General features: G+C 57.9%; 2 protein-coding genes across 3 annotated transcripts; both read right to left on the bottom strand.

Annotated features, from left to right (window-relative positions):
- Positions 1 to 899: 899 nt before the first annotated feature.
- On the bottom strand, positions 900 to 5,794 carry HAPLN3 (hyaluronan and proteoglycan link protein 3). Its single transcript, XM_017804966.1, has 5 exons — positions 5,726 to 5,794; positions 4,006 to 4,165; positions 3,395 to 3,763; positions 1,993 to 2,295; positions 900 to 1,812 (listed from the first exon to the last, which is right to left on the bottom strand). The coding sequence occupies exons 2-5, from the start codon at positions 4,130 to 4,132 to the stop codon at positions 1,532 to 1,534; spliced, it is 1,080 nt and encodes a 359-aa protein (XP_017660455.1). The 5' UTR covers positions 4,133 to 4,165; positions 5,726 to 5,794; the 3' UTR covers positions 900 to 1,531.
- A 3,746-nt stretch (positions 5,795 to 9,540) lies between these two features.
- Positions 9,541 to 20,673, bottom strand: MFGE8 (milk fat globule-EGF factor 8 protein). Of its 2 annotated transcripts, none has more exons than XM_017805208.1 (10): positions 20,507 to 20,673; positions 16,977 to 17,102; positions 16,587 to 16,712; positions 15,967 to 16,080; positions 15,343 to 15,524; positions 14,785 to 14,940; positions 13,615 to 13,759; positions 12,560 to 12,762; positions 11,067 to 11,222; positions 9,541 to 10,959 (listed from the first exon to the last, which is right to left on the bottom strand). In XM_017805208.1, exons 1-10 carry the CDS (start codon positions 20,577 to 20,579, stop codon positions 10,816 to 10,818), a joined length of 1,425 nt encoding a protein of 474 aa, XP_017660697.1. In that variant the 5' UTR covers positions 20,580 to 20,673; the 3' UTR covers positions 9,541 to 10,815. The 2 variants fall into 2 exon arrangements, with proteins under 2 accessions (XP_017660697.1, XP_017660698.1); XM_017805209.1 differs by having other exon boundaries at positions 12,560 to 12,744; positions 20,507 to 20,672.
- Between the last annotated feature and the right edge of the window lie 1,823 nt (positions 20,674 to 22,496).

The following is a 22,496-nucleotide window of genomic DNA, read 5'->3' on the forward strand; positions in this document are numbered from 1 at the left end:
CAGGGTGAACAGCACCTTTTGGGGTTTTATTTTATTTTTTTTTCCAGAATCCTTTTACTGCTGCAGCACGTCAGGGTGGGTGGGGAGGGCCGGGGGGCTGTGGTGGAAGGAGCTGTGGGAGGAGGGAGGCGAGGGGATGCTGAGACCCGAGACCCGGGTGCTGGGGGCTGTGGTCCCTCTCTGCTTCCCCAGCGCTCCCTCTGCAGCGCAGCGCCCGTCCAGGACAACGTGCTCTTTCCAGGGGACCGTGCGGGGCACCAGCGTTCCCTGCACCTATTTATATTTTTGAACATATACTATTTTGAAAGAATGATAAATAATAAAGAGAGTGAAATCGGAATGGGCGCTTTGTCAGTGTTGTTTTTTTAAGGAAGGGGCGTGTCTCTCTGGGCTTGAAGGAGGGAGGGTCTCCCACGGCAAGGCAGCAAGGAAGGAAGGGGACCCCAAACCGGGTGCTCCAGGCTACATGGGAATGGCTCAGCCCCAGCCAGCACCCAAGGGTGCATCCCTGGGGACGACAGAGGTGGGAGGGGTGTCCCAAGCCCCAGCTGAAGAGGGACCTTACAGTAGGACATCATCCTCCCTGTTCATCTCCCACCTCGGGAGAGAGTTAACTTACATGCCTAAAACCCATCTAAAACCCATGGCCAGCAGGAACTGCTTCACCTTCCAGCTTTCAGTTCTGACACTCAGGGGGTTAATTAACACTCACTAATGAGGGAACACAAAGCCTTTGCCTGAGCTTGGGTGGGCACAGGGCGGAGCCAGCAGCAGTAAGACAATGCTCAGCCAAGGATGAGACAGTCCTAGGCAACTAGCCAGGGATTCCCAAATCCTCTCTCCATGTCAGACTCCTCTCTTGTACTGGGAGAGAGATGGACAGCCACGTCACTCCAGGGCTTTCTCCAATTTATTAGAAGACGTCCAGGAAAATACATCTTTTCATAAACAACTGATCAAAGAAGAAGGCACCAGAATTCAAGTGCAGTCCAGGCAACAGGCACATGGAGATAAGGCACTGGTGCTCCTGCAGGGACAGGTACAATGACATCCTTCAGCAGGTCAGGGATGGGGCTGGAAGAGGGGCCAGGTGCAACAGAGACGCCTGCTCTCTACTCTGGCCAAATCCAGCTTTGCCTCACTCCCATCTCATGAACTTGGGGGTAGGACCAGCCTGGAAGGGCAGGCAAGTGTCGGTGACAACCTGCCACTGCAGGAAGGGGCCACCACCCATGGAGTGGCAGGGCCAAGTAGGGTGGCAGCTGTAGCCCACGGGGATCGTCCTTGCACACATCCCATGACAGGCACTGTCCCACGCTGCCCAGCTGGCAGCTGCCCCAAGCAGCTGCATGTGCCAGCTGCTGAGCAAGATGTGGAAAATATAAAGGAACGAAACAAAACAAAACAAAAAGAAGCCTCCCCCCATCCCACCTCCCCCCAGTCACCCCTAAAACAGCCCTGGGAAATGCCCAACACCAGGCGCTGTCAGGCTGGAAACATCCTTCATCCAAGAAGGATCTCTCCTGGCTCCTTATCTCTCCTTGTAGCAGAAGACCCCAAACCTGCCCTTGCTGGGGAAGCCGAAGCTGCGGACACCGGGCTCTGAGGGGCCGCAGTTGGGCCGGGGCTTGACAATGGGGTAGCGGACGCTGCCATCTGCCAGCCAGCCGGCACTGCAGCGGTCCAGCCCCAGGAACTTCCAGGCAGAGTAGAGATGCCCCACCCGGGCAATCTCGGCCCCTGCATCCTGGCAGCTCTGCTTGGCCTCCTCCAGCGTCATCCCAGCGAGGCGGTCCAGGTAGAAAACCTCTCCTAGGAGGGAGAGGGCAGCATGAGAGGGGAGCATCAGTGCTGAGAGTCATCTGGAACATCCCCATCTGGAGCATCCCTGCCTGGTGCATCCCCATCCAGGCCGATCCCTGTGCCCTGAGGGGGAGAGATGCACACCACTTTCCCCAGGATCCCAGCCCCCACCAGTGGCTCAGCACCCACCTCTGAGCGCGGAGGAGAAGCAGAAGGCATCGAAGCGGTGGAGGTGCCGGTGGCGAGGGCCGTAGCTGCGGATGCCCGGGGCGAGGTGCACGCCCCCGCAGGGCTTGCGGGGCAGGCGGATGGGGTACTGCACGGTGCCATCGGCCAGCCAGCCCGCGTTGCACCAGTCTAGCCCCTCACTCCAGGCCTGGAAGAGCTGGTTGAAGTTGGCAAGGATGGCACCTTGGTCCTGGCACACTTGCTCGGCTTCGTGGAAGTTGAGCCTGTACTGCCCGCGGGGAGGCTGGTAGGGGAACACGATGCCTGGAGGCAGATGGGATGCTCAGCTGGCTCTGTGGGCAGCCCACCCGCTCCGAGTTTAGCCCCAGCAGGAGACACAGGGGTCCCCGACCCATCCCAAATTCAGAGACAGGGACCACCCCAGTGTGGCAGAGCCCAAGGCTCAGGAATGCGGGGATGGGGCTGCTCCGGGCGTGCAGGCGCTAGCGGTGAGTTGCCAGCGACATCTGGTGGCACAGGAATACAGGGGCTTGGTCCTGGGGACACACGGACCCCCTCATGGGGACGGCACCTGCACATACAGGGATGCACAGACTATGATAATGGAGTTGCAGGGACCACCACCACTGGGTCGTATAGACCATGGCCCTGGACACACACAGACATTGGTCCCAGGGAGCCATGGACCACCTCTGTGGGGATGGAGAGATCATTGTCGTGAGGATGCACAGGCTACAGGAACAGGGATACAAGGACCAGCATCATGGGGACATATGGGCCACGATCCCAGGGACACATGGACCCCCAACATGGGGATAGATGGACCACTGTCACGAGGATGGATGGACCACAGAACCATGTGCACCACTATCATGGACACAGTCACAGGGACCTGTGGGGACAAGACACTGGGAGACAGGGCCAAAGGAATGGGCAGGGGCAAGCAAGAGGGACATTTTCACAGCTCTGAGCTTGGAAGCAGAGTCAAGGCTGAGTCAGGTCCCTCATGGCAAGTGAGCAAGAGGGGCTGGACCAGTCACCAACATTCATTGCAAGAGGCATTGAGATATACAGAGCTGGGAGGGGAGGGGACAGCTGGACATGATGCAGCACAGCAGGAAGATGGGTGGGTAAAGGCAGGAAATGCTGCAGCCATGGGGTCACTCCCAACTCTAATTCCATAGCAGCACCCTCAGAGTCCCAGCTGCGCAGACTGCTTTGGGCTCACTCACTGCTGAGACCCCGCAGTCAGACAGCCCCGAGCCACCACCTCATCCCACCAAGCACCCCAGCTGCTTTCTGCCCACAATTGGCCTCCCTGTCCACAAAGGAGGAGGTGTCACAGAAGGTCAGGCTCACTGGCTTGGCACAGAGGGTCACAAGGTCCCCAGCATGGCCCCACCTTGCAGCCGGAGGTCCACCACGTCGCTCTCATCCTCCAGCCCGTCAATGACTTCACAGCGGTATTTGCCATCGTCCTTCAGGTGCACATCACTGATGACCAGCGAGGCCTCGTGCTGGCTGGCCCGGTGGATGTGAGCACGGCCCTTGAAGTCCCCAAAGGCCACATTCGTCTTGCCAATGGCAACCACCACGTCCTGCTCCTTGGTGTAGTCATCCCGTATCTTGGACCACTTGATGCGGATTTTGCGCTTATCTCCCAGGTCAGGCTCGTAGCGGTAGTGGCAGGGCAAGGTAACGTTGGCACCACTGTAGCTGTAGACAGGGTCTCTGGAGGTTTCCACCACCAGTCTGGCTCCATTGAAGTAATCTGGGGACAGGTAAGGAAGGCTTGATGGGCAGGTCAGGATCCAGGGCTGGGCAGTGTCCCCAAATCTTCCCTCCAGCCACCACCTCTTCTACCATGAGCTTGCCCTGAGCACCCGTGGAGCATTCTTGACTGCTCCTCTGGACCCCACACCCCCCCAAGAAGTGGATCTCAGCCCCACCCAGAGGCAAGGGGGGACTTCAGTCCCTGAGACAACCTGCCTGCTCCCCCTATCCCCAGTATACCTTTGTCCTGCCCGTTGCCCATGTCGTTCATGATGTGATTGTAGTAGAAGCCATTGTAGAAGGGGTGGTAGGAGCTGCTGGCCAGCTGCAGCAGGGTGGCCTCCAGGAGTAGCAGGAGCAGCAGCATGGCTGGGAAGCAAGGCCAAACCCTGAGCCTGGGCTGAGAAGGGGGAAAGGACTACTGTAACACCCCCCAAAATAGCCAGGAGCCTATGCTAGCACTGCCTGGCAGTGGTGCTGAGCAGACCCCATACCAGGGATGCAAGGAGAGGGGTGGAAAGAGCCAGCAGAGTGGCTCACCTGCCCGCAGGGGAGAGTGCAGGCAGCAGGAGCTGTGCCCCCAGACCTGCCCCACAACTGGGGCTGCCAATCCCCTCCCTCCTCATCTTCCCGCCTGGGTCACACCACACACACATTTGCTGCTGCTGCCGTTTGGGGCCTGTGGAGCGTCCAGCCTGGAGGGGAGCGCTGAGACCAAACTGGGGATGGGGCAGCTACAGAAACGGGATCCCAGGGAGTCCTTTGAACAGGGAGCACTGGGAAAACATCACGTAGGGGTGAAGGGGGAAAGAAGTGGTGGAGCCCCACTGTAAGCAGCAAGCTCGGTTTACAGAGGCAGCCGAGCATGCAACCCAGCCGAGGAGGTGGGGAGAGGGCTCAGGCTGCCTCTGCTGCCCCAGCTCCAGACAAAGCCCAGCAGCACTCACCATCCTGGCCAAGGACCCGTGACTCCGACCCAGAGCTCTGCACCACAGGCATGGCAGGCGCTGACCCCATGCAACACAATTCACTCCCAAACCACCTCCCACGGGTGGGGGCAGCCCGGCTGCCCCACAGCACCAGAGACTTTTGCTGACCCGAGCTCTGGGTGCCTGGGCACCCACGGGTGCCCTGCATGGGGCTCACCCAAGGTGCTCCCAGGACTGGCTACTTGTGAGGATTCCCAGAGCCGGCAGAGGGGGCCCGGCACTCGGCAAGCCTCCGGCAGACCCCCTCCAACACCGGGAGGGGTCTGACATCTGTGCCCTGCTTAGACGAGGCTTACGAGTGCCTGCGAATGTGCCCCGGGCCAGGGGGCTATGTGAGAGCGGGTGCTCACCCCCTGCAGGGTCCGATATGGGGTAGGGTGGTGGTCTCCGGGGACCAGGGTGTGCAACCGACTGCTCTCACCACAGGTTGCTCACTGCCGGACTCTCCTCAGCGGTCAGAGCCACTGCTCACCGTGGGGTGCAGCCCATGCTTGCCACCCACTGGGATCTGCGGAACCAGCGCCCGAGGGCACGGGGTGCACCCGCCCGAGCACCAGCGCAGCCCCAGAGCCGGCACAGAGGTGAGCAGTGCTGCAGGCACCGGAGCCACAGGCACAACGCCACGTGCTGCCCACACGCCCCAGGGTGGGCTCGAGGCACTGCAGCTCCACACCTCGGTGTGCAGGGCACCAGCCCTGCTCCCCCTGTACCCCAGCGCCTGGTGACACCCCCCCCCCCACCCAGAGCCCAGCGTTGCAATGACGTGCTGGGGGCCCGGCATTCTCAGCTGTAATGCCAGTGAGCATCGTGCTGCAGCACCCACCACAGCGATGTCTGGCACCTTCTGTGGTGATGCCCAGCTCCCTCCATGGTGATGCCATCCCTCCCTGTCCTCCATGGCAAGCAGAGTGCCCACCGCCCCGGAGTGCCAGCCCTCCCCAGTTCCGGCGCTGGGGCAAAGCCCTACTCACGCTGGTTGCGGGCAGGCTGCAGGCAGGCGTGCAGGCAGGCTGCAGGCAGATGCACTGTGTTTAGGGCTCTTGCAGGGCTGAGAGGAAGCAGCTCCAGGGCCTGCCTCTTAAAGGGAAACACACGTTTCCCAACCCCCTGCTTGCAGCCCGGAGCTGGGGTGGGTGCCCCCGGCCCCCTGCCTGCCTGCCCGCCCGCCCTGCCTGGCTGATGGCCTGGCCGTGCACCCACACGCTGCCCACACGCTGCCCGCATGCTGCCCACACACTGTTAACACATCTCATCTGTGATGTGCCAGCTGCCCACGTTGCCCCCAGCTTAGAGAGGACAGAAGTGGGGAGCAAGGTGCCCCCATGGGGCTGATGTGATCTTATGATGCCCCGTGCAAAGCCCTGGTGAAGTCACAGTGCCAGGAAAAAAACGCCATCCCTTGTCCCACATAAAACCGAGAAGATTGGTCACAGTTCCCAAGCAAAGGTGGTGTCCAGCACACGTGTCAGGAGCACTGCAGGCACAAGCAGCTTGGGACAGGTGGGCTGTGTCAGAGGGTCGTTTGTGCCCAGAAAGTGCAAGGCAGCACCTGCCTGCTCTAGGATTTAGGATAGGCTGCTGAGCTGTGGGGTTCAGCCTCTTCAAGGTCTGCTTGGGGCTGTGAGGGCAAAGCAGAGGCACAGAACCCAGGGTGAAAACTCTGGGGTGCTCAGTTGCACCCACGTGAGGGGGCATCATCCCTAAACTTGGATGATGCCCTCCATGCCAGCTTCCACTGGCACACAGGTATGCAGACCCGGCTCCAAGAGTCCCCGATCGAGTCCTCAGGAAGGGCAGCACGGCGGTAGCACAGCCGGGGGATGCCGGTCAAGGAGTGGACAGTGGGGCCGAACACATGAAGGAACCACAAAGCCGCGTGTGCCCTGACCCATCGACCCGCTGTCCCAGCCCGGTGCGCTGCATCACCCCCCACTTTGTTGTTTTATGGCAAGGAAATGAGGCGTGGGGGCCCTGGTTCGGCTCTTGCCGCCGCGCAGGATGGCTTCAAGCCGGAAAGAAAACAACTCGTGTAAAAACAAACCGCCCCGAGGCTGGCTGGGGGGTGAAGGGGGCCAGGACCCCTTTCTGACAGCCCCTCAGCGTGGAGTGCTCGGGGTGCGATCTTGTCTGCCCGACGCCGCCGCACTGATAGGGAGCAGCCGGCAAGGAAACGGCGTTATCTGCCGCCAGCGCCGGCACGGCAGCCCGCGTTCCCCGAGGGAAGCCCCGACCGGGGATGGCCGTGGGACCCGCGGTCTGGAGGCACTGCTCTTCCTTGTTCTCCTTTTCCCTGCGCACCCACCGGGCCTGCCAGCCCTCCCCGAGGAGGGACGCGGTGGAGCCGGGCTGCCCAGGGACATGGGAGTGTGACGGCCGGGCACGCCGCCTGCTCGCCTGCCCGGAGCAGCCTGTCCCGCAGCCTACAATGGAGGGGCAATTACATCTCCCGGCATGCGGCCTCTGTGCTGCCCTGCATCCTGGCCGAGGGTCTGTGTCCCCCCCAGCCCCGCCCCTTGGCCAGAGAAGATGGTGGGATGACATCCCAGCTGCATCCCGGTGACCAGTGCCCCCCTGCAGTTGCTTGCCCAAGTTGCCTGTGTACCGGTAATCCAGCGACTGGGATGGTTCTCTCCACCCCCTACCTGTGCAGACAGACGGACAGCCCTGTCAGGGCACAGTGCTCCCTGGCATGGCTGTCCCATTGTTCCAGAGTCGAGGAACCAGCACTACAGTGTCCGGTGCTGCCCGAGCTGCTTGCGCTACAGCGCCTGCAGCAGCCATCCTCTGCCCTGCCTGAGGAGGGGAGCGGCAGCAGGGAAGGGGACAGGAATGCTTTTGTGCATCTCTTTTCAACAACAGCTCCTGGCTCACCTTTGGCCACGACTCTTGTTTGGATGCAGCCAATGGTGCCTCTCCTTTCTCCTGGTCAACAGGCAGCATGGGGAAGGATCTGGCCACTGGCAGACCCAGAGGAAGAAGGAATCCCCTTCACTCCTTACCACCTCTCACTCTATTTGTGGCACTTCTGGAATGATCCCATATTTTTTTTCTGCTCCCTGAGGGAGAACCTGGGTGGGACCACAGGTTTCAGAGTAAGCAAAGCTGTGCAGGGTCAGCATAGTTCTGACCCAGGAGCACATGTTTAGGGCTGGCTGAAATTTTGACTGAATGGGAGCCATAAAAATGTCATCCCTGTCCTCCTTGTCTCAAAGCCAGCAGCTGACAGGTCCACCGTGGCCCCACCAGAGAGATTTGTCCATGAAATGCCACTGGCACTGGATGATTCCAGCAGGAACCTGTTGCCAAGGCCAGAACTGGGGAGGAACACTCACGTTCCTGGTAGGATGGAGGAGGTTATGATCTGTGCTGGGCTTTCCGGGTGGCGGTGAGAGGTGAGAGGATGCTCTCCCCGGTGGCTGCTTCCTGAGGAACCAGCTCACAGCAGCTGACAGCACAGGCAGCCGAGTCAGCAGGCAGCAGGGTGCCACAGCGTGCCGGCCATCCCAGCCTTCCTGCTGCTACAGCAACCCAGCTGCATCCAGGAAGAGCATCCAAGGGATAGGGGCAAACCATGAGAGGCTGTGCATGGCAGGGAAGGCACCCTGGCTCTCACCAATGCCCCCATCCTGGGGCTCCAGAGGAGGAAGGAAATGCCACAAGGTTGAGAAAGGGCTCAGCATCCACCAGAGGGGCTCACTTGGGGGGTAGCAGTGGGCAGGGGAAGCAGCAGCCAGGGGCTGAGGATGAATCCCCTGCTCTGAGACACGGCATCTGCTCCTGTCACCCTCCTCATGGAGCCTCTGCCGTGTCTCTGGCTCAGGGTTGTCTTGGCTGGACTCGACACGAACCGCTCTTATCTCTGCACCAGCTTCCCGGTGATAAGGGTGGCGTGTCTGGAGGTGAACCGGGCAGACTGTCCCCCCTGTCCCTGGCTGTAGCTGTGGCTGCTATTTGTCACCAAGCAGCCACAGCCACAGTGAATTCAGCCCAAGCTCTGCAAGCAGCCCCTCAACCCTCTGGTGCCTGGAGCTGGCACCCATGGAGTTAGGCAAGAGCCCACCTCCCACGGGCAAGGCCCAAGGAGAGGAGATGAGCAGGGCACTGCTGGCAGCAGGAATGTGCATGAACGTTGGACAGAGAGCTGTGGTGGGAAGCAGGTGGTCCTTGGTCATTTGTACCAACCTCAGGGGTCCCTGCCCAGTGCAGCAGAAGACTCTGGGGAGGAGCAAATCTCCTCTGCTCTGTTCAGTCCAGTGCTCCTTCCCTACAAGGGACCCCACCCTCAATGCAGGGGGATCCTGCCCCACCTCTGCCCAGGGGGCTCTGCTGGGAACATCCCTGTGGGCAGCCCTGGCAAAACTCACAGCTCCCTCCAGCCCTGGGATCACGCTGGGGTGTAAGAGCCAATCTAGCTCCAAGCTGGGGTATTTGCTAGAGGATCAAAGCCAAACGAGGAGACAAAGGGCGTGGGGTGCTGATAGAGGCTTCCCCTCCCCAGGTCCCTTCCCACTGTGCCTGGCCAGCTGCAAGCACAGGCTCCAGCAGCTGCAGACAGGGCGGAGGCACCAGGGAAGATGTGCATAAAGCCCTGATACAGTTTTTCAGACTGGGAAGGGAGCTAGGAGGGTCTGTGAAAGCAGGAGAGGTGTGTGGTCAGCACAGCAGCTGGCAGCCCCCCAGGATGGAGGAGCCAGGTGGCTCAGAGGGGATCCTGGCGGATCACCGGACCTGCCAGGCTTTGGGAGATGGCTCTCAGGGAGGCACAGAGCAGACAAGCCAACAGCCCTAAAGTTTCAGCTGGTTTTAATACTGTCAGAGACACCCCGGAGCAGGGCTGCCGCCACCATCCCACCCAGGCTCCCTTGGCCCCACGGCCACTTCACATCCCAGCAGGCAGGGGAAGCATCGCTGCCAGCCCGGTACCGCCCACCCGCGCTTCCCACCTGCTGGTGCCGGGTCTCACTCATCTCCTACTGCTAATCCTGAGAGCATTGCAAGAGGCTCCTCTCCACCCCACAAAAAGGGGAAAAAAAATCAGGTTACGAAAAGGGTCATAGCACAGCTCTCTACCTGCTGCATTTGGGTGGTTTAACTACCACCTTTCCCATTTTTTTCCATATCCTTGTGGATACAAAACCATCCCTCCCCACTACCAGATCGCAGTCCCCCTGGTCACCACTCAGCTCTGGGGACAATGGACCTCTAGACACCCCAAACTGCAGTGAGTTGGGGATGGCAGCAATGCTGAGACTTGGGAGGACACTGGAGCTGGCACCCCAGGAAGGGGAATGGGGAATGCCTGCCAAAATGCCAGCCATGGTGCCTGCTGGAGCATCCAGCGGGTAGAGCCACCAGTAATGGGGACCCAGTGCCTCTTGACAGGAGCCATCTCATCACTCTCCTCGCACTATGCGGTGCTGACACCACAGGCAAGGATATCCAGGGCCTGGCAAAATGGGCTGGGTACAACAGCTGAGTTTTTTCAGAGGATTTTCAAGAGCCCCTGCTTGCAGATGTGCAGGGAGCAGGAGGGACAACGGAGGCTGCAAGCCCAGGGTGCCTGCCCTAAGCCCCTGAAAACTGCTGAGCCCCAAGAAGGTACAGGCAAGGGACTGCCACTGGCTGCAGACTCTCTGCTGGAAGCAGAAGCAAGAAGGGGGAGAAAATTTGTCCCCAGCTTTAGCTGGGAGTATACAGCCAAGCCCTGATTGCAGGACAGGGTCCCCCAGCAAAGCCCCATTTGCAGGATGGGGTCCCCCAAGGAAGCCCCAGTTGCAGGAGAGGATCCCCCAGCCAAGTCCCAGTTGCAGGGGGGGGTCTCAGCCCTGGCTGGCGCGGCAAAAGGGCAGGAGCCGTCCCCACATCCCACCTGCAAGGGCCCCGTAAAGTGCAGTGCTGCAGCCCCAGCACCAACGTGGGGCAGGGGAGCCCTCTCGGCTGCCTCCCGAGTGTGGGGACATGATGGAGAGGGGGTGTGAGGTCGGAGCAGGAGCGGGCAGGGGCGGGCAGGGCGCAGGCTGGGCGGCGGGGAAGAGCAGCCCCGTCCTTCCTCCCCACACGCCTACTCATCGCAGCCCAGCAGCTCCACGCGCAGGGTGATGCGGTTGTGCCAGGCCACGGGCAGGATGCGGACGAAGCGGGCGTAGAAGGGCACGTCGAACACGTTCTTCTTATGTGAGTAGTTGTCACTGTTGCCGTGGAAGATCTAGGAGGGGACAGGTGGGTTTCAGTGCTGCTGGGACCTCCCCACCGCCACCCACCCCTCCCCACCACAGCATCCCTGAGCCCCAGAAGGTCACTGCCCACACCCACCTTGGTGCTGTTTGTCTGGCCATCCCGGTATAGGGTCCAGGACGTGCCATTGTCACTGTAGGCCACCTTGTAGGCTGCCACATACTGGATGTGCCCAAAGTCACGGGCTCCTTGTGTGATGATTCCTGTCACCTTCTTCTGGTCCCGGAGGTCGATCTGGCACAGGGACAAGGCTTGTCACAACTCCTTTGTAGGGGCAGTGCTCCCACCCTACAGCACCCTTCATGTTCCAGAGGCATTCAGGATGAGCTGGCCCTCAGGGGTCAAGAATGGAGAAAACACCACTTGACCCCCACCTCAGTGCCAGGCAACACATAAAACACTACTGTGAAATATTTGATCCTTCAACACTCACAGCATTTCTCAAGGCAATCTCAAGTGGGCACAAACCCACCGCCTCAGTGCCCTTGCCCACTCCCGCCATCTCCACATTTTTTGCTGAAAATGTCAATGTGGGAATGACGGCAAAAAATCTCCATTCAAAAAAAATTAAGGATTCCCGGAGGAAATGCATTTCCACTGGAAAGCAGTTCTTGCTGAGAAAATATGCCGTTCAGCACAGGCTGACATTTGGGTTCTAAGTGAGATGGTTTCTATTCTCTTTACTCTGCCACGCTGCGCTACTGCTGCTGGCACAGGGTAAACCAGGAAAGGAGCTGAAGGTCTCCTTAATTTAGTTCTTTTTCCATGCTCATCAAGGGTAGTTCCAGCTATACAATATAATACAATATTATACAATATAAATCCCGAGTTTATATGTAAATCTATACACACATACACAAACAGGCAGTCTGTGGTGCAACAGCCCAACTCAGCGTGTCATCCTGACCCCAACAGCCAACGTCTTGATAAGCTGCTTTATTTAGGGCTGTGAAACAGCTGCTTTTAATCATTTCCCAAATAAAAAGCGGGACAAATATCTAAACTGCTTTGTCCTATTATGTCATGTGAATCATGTGAAAAGTATAAAAACAGGGTAGGAAAGGAAACCGAGAAGGAAATTTCAAAACTATTTGTTTCCATTCCAGACTGAGAAGAGAAAAGCAAACCTGATTTTTTTTCTGCAAAACAGAAACATGGTGTTCTGGGCAGCCAGAGGGTCTTGGGACAGTCATCTCAGGCTGGGATGGCATTTCCTCAAGGGGTGATGCAGAGTTGGGGTGTTGTATGCTTGATGTACCCACGAGGTACAGAGACAGCACCACCTTGTCCCTATGGGCATTGACCCAGAGCTCCAGGACTGCTGTTAAAACCAGTGGCTGTGGTCCCATCCTGACCTGCCCCTGTGTCCCCAGCTCGGGGAGTGCGCTGCCGGGCTGTGTGCCCCACAGCAAGGTGCTCTGCCCACCCCATCAGGGGTGCCTATCCTCCTTCCAGCCACCTCAGCACAGGAGGTGACCCCAGGCACATGAGGTGGCCCCAGACACAGCTGGAGAAGCTGGGGAGGAGACACGAGGTTACAGAGGGAGGGCTCAGAGGGCTCAGAGACCCACCTGCAGCCACTCAGACTGGCCGTTGTTTAGCGCGGTCCAGGCGTTGGTTTTGCCCGTCATGTCCAGGCGAGCGTAATGGGGGTGCCAGGTAAAGGCATCGATGCCCCAGGTCTTGTAGACGCTGGAGGCTGTGATCTGCTGGTCGGAGATCAGGCGGGATTTCATGCCCAGAGGCTCCGAGCAACCTGCCGTGTTGAAATACACTGTAACACAACAGTTTACACAGGCAGTGAAAGGGAAAGAGTCCACAGCACCGACGCGAGTCAAAACCCTGCAGCCCTGCCAAGAAGCCATCCCCACATTCCCATGTTTCCATTGCCTGGAGCAGCAACAGGGCCAGGCAGGGAAATGCTCAGCAGAGGTATAGGGCTGCCTTTTCCCAGGATTTTTAGCTCCCAGCTATTCCCTGTCTCACAGTGCCTCCTGCTGCAGAGACAAGCAGATGTCCCCACAGCACAGCACAGCCCTGGAATACAGAAAGCTTTGGCAGGAGGCAGAGGGGGATGTTTTCATGAGTGAAGAGAGCAATGCAAAGACATCCCCAGCCAACATCATGGATGGCGCCACACCCGCATAGCAGCAGGATAGGACCCAAGCCCCCACAGCATCCCACTCCCACACAGACACATGAGTCCCACTTGGCTGCTGGAGATGTGCCACAGAGCAGGAATGTGGGCGGCACAGGGAAAGGGCTCACCCCTCACATTTCCCAGAGTACTTTGATCCTCTGGTGCTTTTCAAGCTCCCCGGCAGGAAAAGCAGCCAGTTCACAGCTGGAGCTGACAGGGAGGGGGCACAATAAAAAGTCCTGGCTTGGAAGGTGTTAGAGGTGTTAGCAGCACAAGAATGCAGCTCAAGCTGGCTGAATCAGTGGGATTAACAGCTTGTGCTCCCCAAACGCACCCCAGGGTATTTCCAAGCACCAGCCTCAGGAAAAACAAGCACTGACAAATCTCTTGTGCTAGGTGATCAGAAACAGGACAAGGGGTGATGCCCTGCTCCGTGTCACCCCCTGCCCTGCGGCCCCTGGGGAGGGGAGAGCCACCAACATTTACCGTTCATCTCACAGCCGATGAGCTCAAAGCGCAGCGTGCAGGCCCGGCGGCACATCACGGGGTAGATGCGGATGAACTGGGCCGTGATGGGGGGGTTGAACATGTTGGTCTTCATGGTGCCGTAGTCCATGTTCCCCTCAAAAACCTGCAACAGTGAGCAGGGCTGAGTGGCCCAGCCCTCCCACGGCCTCCTGCATCAAATCCCTTGCACAGCAGACGGACAGACCTTAGCATTGCCAATGGCAATAGGGCTGCCTTTTCCCAGGATTTTTAGCTCCCAGCTATTCCCTGTCTCACAGTGCCTCCTGCTGCAGAGACAAGCAGATGTCCCCACAGCACAGCACAGCCCTGGAATACAGAAAGCTTTGGCAGGAGGCAAGAGGAGGATGTTTTCATGAGTAAAAGAGGGGAAAGCTGGGCTCTGCTCTCCTGCCCTGGAGCAGTGCGTGACTTTGCAGCAGCTTCAGCACTCTCAACAGAGCTTTGCAATACTTTCTAATTCATCCTCACCCCCACAGAGCCACACATGCAGCAACATCCACTCCCTCCCACTATCACAATGCTCCACAAATTATGAAAAAAAGCATAGAGGTAACTCGCTTCTTTCTTTTTAACACAACAAATAGAGTCAGGTCATGTTTTCATGCATTTTTTTCCACTGCTGCAGAAACAAGAGGAATTTTTCATTTTTGTTAAGCAAAGCAGATACTCACAACCATTTCCTGGACGCTCAAAAATCCACCAGGAGACATTTGCCATAAAGAACTGAGAGTGGAGAGCACTGCAATCTATGAGTATTTCTGCTCTGAGACACACTTTCAACTAGTGCTTAGTGCGGACACATAAGCCACCCAAGCTGTTCAGTAGCACTGTCAGACCATGCCCAGTTCCCAGTGTGTCAGTGATAAAGATATTATCTGAATGACCTAAATATGTCAGTGCCGCTTCCTTGATTATGCTTATTATGGTCAATTAAACAGAGGCAGAGAGCACTTCTCGGCACTGGAACTGCCTGTGCCATCTCACTACTAGGATGGCTCTCAACACGGCTTTGGCCCAGGTCAAAAGCATTTTTCCACACACGGGGACACTTTGGGATGCAGCTCACAGCCACTCCAGCATGGGGTGGGGGGAGCTGGGACACCCCCTATGCAGAGCATTGCAGCCCACCTTGTCTACATCCAGCTTCTCATCCTTGAAGAAGGTGAACTCCCGCCCGTCCAGGCTGTAGGCGACTTTGTAGGCGCGGACGAACTCCTGCTGCCCCACGCGGCGCGCGCCCTGCGTGATGATCCCGCTCAGCCGCATCTTCCGCAGCAGGTTGGCCTGTGGAGGGGAGGAGGATGAACAAGGCACAGCACAGAGAGGGTGCACAGCCCCTACATCCACCAGCACCACCAAGCCTGGATGGGAGGGCGGGCTTACACTCAGCATTGGGACCAGGAGAGAGGATGCCCAGGGCACTATGACTTCCCCCAGGCAAAAGCCCTCCATCCCTCCAGCCCTGCATCCCATGGTGGGCAGACCAGGGATCACCACCCCAGGTTCCCAGCTTCTTCTAACAGACTTGCCTTCTCCAGGCACATCCCAAGATGCCCCTTGCTGCACAAATTTAGCCCCACATTTGCCACCAGGAGCAGGGAAATCACATGACAGCAGTGCTGCAAGATCAGCCACAGCTACTGGGGCTGCTCTCTATGCTGGTGCTCCCAGCCCTGCCACAGGTACCTGGATCCAGGGGCTCTTGTCATAGTTGCTGGAGGTCCAGGCATTGACAATGCCATGGTTGTTGAGGCGGGCAAGCTCTGGCCCCCAGCGCTGGAGGCCGAGGAAGCCGTAGTAAACAGAGGATGCCGAGAGCTGGGCATCAGAGATGGCTCCTCCTTCCATGCCCAGGAGAACAGCACAGCCTGGGGACAATGGGAATATCAGAGCCAAAGAAAGACAGTAACCAGGGAGCAGAACTAGAGGTCATTTGTTTCTTGTCTGGGGACAGAGAAGGAAATGGAGGCCAGTCCTAGGATCTGGTTGTCCCCAGGGTGTCCCCTGCTCGTCAGCCCTCATCCAAAACCACACCATCCATCTATCCCCCTCACAGTACAGAGGTCTGGGGTGAAAGGGCCATCCGGGGGCCATCCCAGAGAGGAGACAGCACCTTCCCAAGGATGTTCCCTCCATTAGGACCAGGCTGGCTGGCATCAAGGGCAGCCAGCACACCAGCACCCATAGCTGCCCTTCAGATCCCCTAACCCAGCTGGTGAGACCTCTCCTTGGCACACTGGCAATGACAGACAGAATAGAGGGGAACAGGGAAGGAAAGGGAATTCTGTACAGTTAGTGCCAGGGACTTACGGACGTGGCAGGTCTTCCCCAAGAATGGAGAAGGACACTTGCAGGTGTAGTCACCATCCAGGTCCAGGCAGGTGCCTCCATTTTTGCAAGGTTGGGAGGAGCACTCGTTCTTGTCTAGGAGACAGAGTGGGGGAGCTCAGGAGGTGATCCCAGAATCAATCCTGGAGAGAAGACCCCTCATTTGGTGCAGCAGGAAGAGGGGAGGCATCCCCTTTGCAAGGGCCATGGCAGAGTCCCTGATGATAGGGTGGCACAGGTTGAAGCTCTAACCCAAGGAGCCGTCTACACCACATCCCCACTGAGTGTAATCACAGGAGTGCACTGGGACACTCAAGGCTGGGAGCCCACACAGAGCAGGTTGAGCCTTGAGGCATCCCTTGTCTCGTTACTCGAGGCACTGTGTCCCTCCAGAGATGCAGAACAAGGCTCAGACACAGCCTGCCCCTGTGCCATGGTCCTTCCCTCCACCCTGCAAGTTGCATGATCCCTGACAGAAGCTGGTGCCCCACACAGTCACAGCTGCAAACACCCTCCAGTTGTTAGCCCAGAATTGTCCAGAGGGACTCCAAGCCTTAGTGGAGAAGCAACTTCCCCTGGCCCCCTCACAGCACCATACTCACTGATCTGGCAGTGCACCCCATCGTACCCCGTGGGGCACTTGCAGATGTAGTCAGTGAAGACGTCCCCTCGGTTTGGGACCAGCTGGCACTCGCCATTGTTGTGGCAAGGATTGGGGTGGCAGGGGCCTGGGGAGGGGAAAAAACAGCTGTAATATAGGCACAGGTGGAAAATAAGAGCATCCAGTGGGCTGCCACTCCCCAAAGACATTGCATTCCCCCCAGGTGTATCCCGTCACCATATCCATGCTTGGATCTCCACTCTATGTGTCCATCCGCCATCAGCAAGGCCGGACCCCAGGGGCAGTGGTGCAGGACCACAGCAAGGGCATACTAACTTCCTGCAAGGCTCCTGGCCTTCATGGAGCACCCAGGAGAGGGTCAGCTCCTCACCTTTCTCCGTCTCATTGCAGTCAATCCCAACGTAGCCCTCAGGGCAGATGCAGAAGAAGGGGGCCTCATTAATCCCAGTCAGGCAGGTGCCCCCATTCTGACAGTGGTTCACATCGCAGAAGTCACCTGGGAGTAAAGCCATGTGTCACTGCAAAACATCCCCGAGGCAGGCATCCACCAGAACCCCATGGATGCACACGAAGGCATCCCAACCCAAAAGCATGAACTAATCTGCTGCAGATTCCACGCGGAGGGGAGCACCAGGTAGGGACCAACTGCTGGATCCAACTGAAGGGACCAGGTAGGGACCAACTGAATGTCAGCACAGGGCTGCTGACATTCAAGAGTGATGGTTAAGACCAGGAGCATGAGAGAGCAGCAAGGACCTGCTCTGCTCTGGCACATTAAAAAAGGGATTTAACAGAGCCTGCACATCAAAGGGAGGACAGGGGAAACTCAGGGCTTTGGTGCATCAAATGTCTCTGACATTTGGCTGGGAAGCAGGGATGGCCAGGCTGGGGTGCACTTGGGCACGACAGGACAGGATCATTCAAGGGAAAGGGGCTGGTGCCACTGCTGGGTTTTGCTCATGAAAGTTTGTACTTGTAAGAACACAAACAAAAAAAATTGTAGGGGGAGCCTGCATGCCTCGGTTCCCAGATGCTGGAGACATGAAGGGAGAGAGTACAGAGTCCATCCCTGCAGAACATCTGCCAGACTTTCATCAGTCTCCAAGCAGCTCCCACAAGGCAGCCCCAGCTCACAGACAGGTTCCCCCAGGGAAATGGTAGGTCTGCACCATCTTCTCTGCCTGTTCATCCACTTCCAGCATCTCCCATGGTATAGGGTTTACGTAGCAAGGCGGTGGTGGTGGCAAGAGGCTGGAAGGGTGGCTCCTCCAAGAAGACACCAGGAGGTGCTCCCATGTTGGAGACAGCCAGTCCCAGACAATGCCAAAACAGACCCTCTGCTGCCCAAAGCCATGCCCATCACCAGCAGTCGGGTTGCTTCTGTGATAATAAACCCAAGACAAAGTAAAAAGCACTGTACAGCAGCTGTGGGCAAGGACTGAGAAAAATGTGAAACAGTCTTGCAGACACCCCTTATTCACTTGCAGAGAATAAGGGATTCCACTGCAGCCCATGAAAAAGATCTGTCTCCCTGCAGCCTGTGGAGGACCACAAGGGAGCAGATATCCACACCGCAGCCCACAGAGGATGCCAGGCTGGAACAGTCTCTTCCTTATGGGCTGTATCTCATGGAAAGGACCCACAACAGAGCAGCTCACGAAGAACTGCAGCCCATGGGAAGGACCCACGCTGGATCTTTGCCTTCTTTTTCCCACCCTATCCTGTTGAGGAGGGGAGTGAGTGAAGTCAGCCCACCGCACCCATCAACCTTCTGCTCCCCATTGCAGGGCTGAATCAGATTGCAAGAGCTGGGCTGAAATTCCTCCCACCCTTAATTAATTCTGCCCTAAAAGCTGCAAGACAGCAACATTCTCCATAAACCTACATCAGATTTCCACAGAACTGGCTGAAAGCCTCAGTAACTCCTCACCAAGCGCTAGGACAGCACATCCCTTGATGGCAGGCTCTTCTCTGCCACACTGCAGGAGTCAGAGCAAGGGCTGAACCCAGGTGGAGACCCAGGAATAACCCTTCACTACCTGCATGACCTGGAGAAGGTGGAAGTTAACAAGCTGTGGGCTCGCTGCCCAGACCCACACCAAACAGCGCAGTTCTCATTAGCCTAAGCTACTACTCAGTGAGCTCCTACTCATTAGTCCTATAATAGCAGGACTCCTTTGAGTTAATCCTACTCTTCCTGACACTCCACATCTGTAGGGTACACAGTGGTGGCAGACAGGCCAACATCAGATGAAGGTTTCCAAAAAGATGCTGTAGCTCCCTTAGCTCAGCCTCAGGAGGCAGAAAAACTTGGGCAGCGGTTCAAGTTGCTGCCTGCACTGCCCAGCCTGTTCTGCATGACCTCATGCTCCATCAATGCGCTGCCATGAGCTACACCATGGGAAGAGAGGGCTCCTGCTGATACTGGGGATGCCTTTGCTCCACGCCCCTCCACAGGTCTCAGGCACATCCAGCCTCCCCATCCCAAGGATCTCTCCCGGCAGCCAGCCAAGACCTTGCAGACAGAACGATCTCTGTTCAGCAGCAGCTGCCTCCCCAGGCATGGAGCACCAAGGAACGTGTCCTCCCCAGCATCCTCACTGCCTCCAGTGCAGGAGTGTCTGGGGTGGGACACCGCAGCAAAGCAGCAAGGGCTCCTCCCAAGGTCAGGACAGGAGGGGTCCCAGTTTTATACTTCAGTTATTCCAAGTAACTGGACTCCCTTTATTCCCTCCCAGGAATAATCCCTTACGTGGTGGGTCTTGGTAGCCAGCCCCCTTCCTAGCATTGAGGCACACAGGTCACATTTTCCACTGTAGCAAGCAGTTTTGGATGCTCCTGGTTTCGGAGCAGTTCAGCATCTCCATCCTCCACACTCATTTTTCTCCGGTCGGGGACAGAGCTGTCACAGACTGAACACTCAGGAACCAAGGCAACAAAGATCAGCCACCGCTTTTGAAAATGTTTGCTTATATGAACCCACAGCCTGGCTGGAAGGCAAAAATAACATCCTCCAAATACTGCGACAGCTCATCCCAGCAGGGCTGGGGGAGGTCAAGTCTCAAGAGGGCAAAAAGGGCACCTCAGCCCAGGGAGAGTGAACACAAACAGGGCCTTCCTCACCTCTTCCTGCTGCCCTTTGTCCCTTGGCCTGGAGCCTCCACTTGGGCTTTGCTCCCCTTTTCTCTGGTCTCCTCCGTCCCTTTTTGGAATAAGTCACCCCAGACATGACCCACAGGGTGATGATGGTGCTGCTACTCCCCGGGGTTCCCCTGGCCAGGCCAGCCGGGCGCGCAGTACCAGGCGGTCCCAGGGAGGTTGTTTACATTGTGAGCACGGTTATCTCAGCCTGAGAGCACGGGATAACCCGGCTGAGCGACTCACGGCTTGGAAGCGAGGACGGGGCCATGGACACGAGTTCCTCTGCTCCTGCAGCGGCAGCCCTGGGGCTGCGCACCCTCTCACTCGCACCCCTGCACCCCACATCCGGCAGCTGGGACCCGCTCACCCTGCACCCCACATCCTCTCGCTCTGCATCTGGATCCCCAGCACCGCGGATCCTCAGCATCCCGGCTTCCCCTGCACACTGGACAACCCCTGCACCCTGGATGCCCTGCACTCCGGATCCCTCGCACTCCAGATCCCCACCATCCCGGGATCCTCGGTACTCTGGATCCCCTGCTCCTCACGCTCCCCAGCACCGCGGATTCCCTGCATACCGGTCAACACTGCACTCAAGATACCGGATCCCCAGCACCTCAGGCTCCTCGCCGCCCTGGCTCCCCGTACCACGGGACCCCCGGCACCTCTGAACTCCGGCACTCCAGCACCCCACGCTCCCTGGCAGCGAGGTTTTCCTGCACCCGGGCTCCTCGGCATCCCGGGCTCCCCGGCACTCACCGGCCACGAGCAGCAGCAGCGAGAGCCCCAGCGCCAGGGACAACAGCAGTCGCAACAACCTCGCCATCCTCATGTTGCGTCCCGAGCCGCGCCGAGCCGATCCGTGCGATCCCCACCGAGCCGCTCCGCTCCGCTCGCCGCGGGGCTCGGGGCGGGCAGTGACTCAGCCCGGCCCGGCGGCCCCACGTGCTCCGCCGCCCGCCCCCGGGGCGGGACCGGGACCGGGATCGGCCCCGCCGAGCCTGGCACAGCCCCACCAAGAGTCCGCGACCCGGGGGAGCCCCCTCGGGGGTGCAGGCAGCACTAGGGGTGCAGGCAGCAAAGGGAGCACCGCAGCCAGCCCGGGGCGTAGGGTTCAGGCAGGCAGCAGGAGGGAGAGAGGCAGGGTTGTGGACTGGCCTCAGAGCCAAAGGTGCCTCATTAGCAGCTTGGAAGTAAGAGCCGCCACGGGCAAACTGATGATGCTCCAGTGCGGGGAGTCCGCTGGTTCGCCCCACGCCGGACCTTGACCCTCGGCTGGCCGGTGGGGACTTCCTGAGCCTGGCAGTGCCCATGGCTCCCACCCCTGGCAGGCAGAGGGTGCAGAGCTGGGCTGGGATGTACTTGGGGGCTGACAACACTTGGCAGGCGGAAGAGCTGTTTTGCAGCACAAACCCCACTTTTCTTTCCCTGGATGGGATGAAAGCTGGCAAGGTTTCCCCTCTGCTGGACAGGGAACACTAGTGCCCTGTGCCGCCCTTGTCATCCAGCATGCCAGCGGCATGGGGTTTTCCCAAGTTCCTCCTAGCTAGCATCGAGGAAAATAGCTTTCATCCAGGTTGGGCATACACGGGAAAGGGACTGGGAGGGACATAACAGTTCTCTGCCCAAAGCACCACACCACAGCTACACTGGTTCAGCCACAAACTAGCTCCTCTTTGAGCTGTGCCCAGCCACCAAGGGCTGGAAAAGCCCAGCCATGCTATTGAGAGGAACTGGTGCCATGTGGGGAGCTCTGCCCTGGAAGGCAGAAACATATTTAACCCTGAAACACTAAAGCATATTCAGGCTAAATCCATATTCAGCAGCAAATTCTTTGGAAAAGAGCACTGCACAGCACAGGAATGCTGGATCATTCGACCCTGTAATGGAAAGCCCTCCTCCTCCTAAATATGAAGCTGATTTTTATCTCTTCTTGCAAAACCCTCCATTTCAGCATTAACTAACCCACCTCAGACACTTGGGCTGCTCATATTTATGTGTTGCCTCTGCCCAAGTGTTGCTACATTACTGCTTTTGGCAATGCAGCCACAGCAGCAGCCACAGGCCGGGCAGTCCAGCCAGGACATGCACTTTGACCAGTCTTCCCAGTCTGCTCCAGTGTCCAGCTAATGCTTTTCTCAGATGCAGTCAACCAGTGCCCATGAGAGCACCCAAACTGGGAGTGACACCCCAAGGACAGACCTGCCGGCAGGTCCTGGTGCACTGGTGATTTGTCAGAGTGCCAGGACATGAGGAACACATGGAACTGGACACGTATTCCCACCTACATCCATCACCCTTGCTGGTGGTGTTTCCTTTAGTTAATAAAAACCCAAAGGAAACTCCAGGTAGAGTTTAAACTCCAGTGCAGGGAGAAACAGCAGCTGGAACGGAAAGAGAAGACAAGACACAGTACTTGCTTTCGAATAACCCTTCAACCTCAGGGTAATTACTGCTGTGGTGTTCCGACGAAAACAAGGTCAGAAGGAGGAGAGTGCAGGGCAAGATTCCCAGGGCTGTGCATAAGCAACTAGGACAAGGGTGTTTGTTTGGCCTTTTGAGGGGCTACTGCCTGGATTAGTCTCAGAGAGAATGCAAGACCCAGAGAGAGCTGCAGAAAAAGCATCAGCCTCTCTAAAAACAGAAAGCAAAATGTTTTGCTTCTGTCCCCAGAGGCATGAATGCCGATGTCCTGAGGAACACGCATGGGAAAGGATATTAAAAAGCAAGTCGTGGAGGCCTGGTGGAG

This window comes from Lepidothrix coronata, unplaced genomic scaffold (assembly GCF_001604755.1).
Source record: "Lepidothrix coronata isolate B3197 unplaced genomic scaffold, Lepidothrix_coronata-1.0 Scaffold11, whole genome shotgun sequence".
Lineage (NCBI taxonomy): Eukaryota > Metazoa > Chordata > Aves > Passeriformes > Pipridae > Lepidothrix > Lepidothrix coronata.

Excerpts from the sequence above, each read along its gene's own strand:
- HAPLN3 (XM_017804966.1), bottom strand. The coding sequence starts at position 4,132 with ATGCTGCTGCTCCTGCTACTCCTGGAGGCCACCCTGCTGCAGCTGGCC. Across the intron at positions 2,296-3,394 it reads GGTGGACCTCCGGCTGCAAG|GCATCGTGTTCCCCTACCAG; the intron begins GTGGGGCCATGC and ends ATCTGCCTCCAG. Across the intron at positions 1,813-1,992 it reads CTTCTCCTCCGCGCTCAGAG|GAGAGGTTTTCTACCTGGAC; the intron begins GTGGGTGCTGAG and ends TCTCCCTCCTAG.
- MFGE8 (XM_017805208.1), bottom strand. The coding sequence starts at position 20,579 with ATGAGGATGGCGAGGTTGTTGCGACTGCTGTTGTCCCTGGCGCTGGGG. Across the intron at positions 17,103-20,506 it reads GCTGCTGCTGCTCGTGGCCG|GTGACTTCTGCGATGTGAAC; the intron begins GTGAGTGCCGGG and ends CTTTACTCCCAG. Across the intron at positions 10,960-11,066 it reads GCCAGACAAACAGCACCAAG|ATCTTCCACGGCAACAGTGA; the intron begins GTGGGTGTGGGC and ends GTCCCCTCCTAG.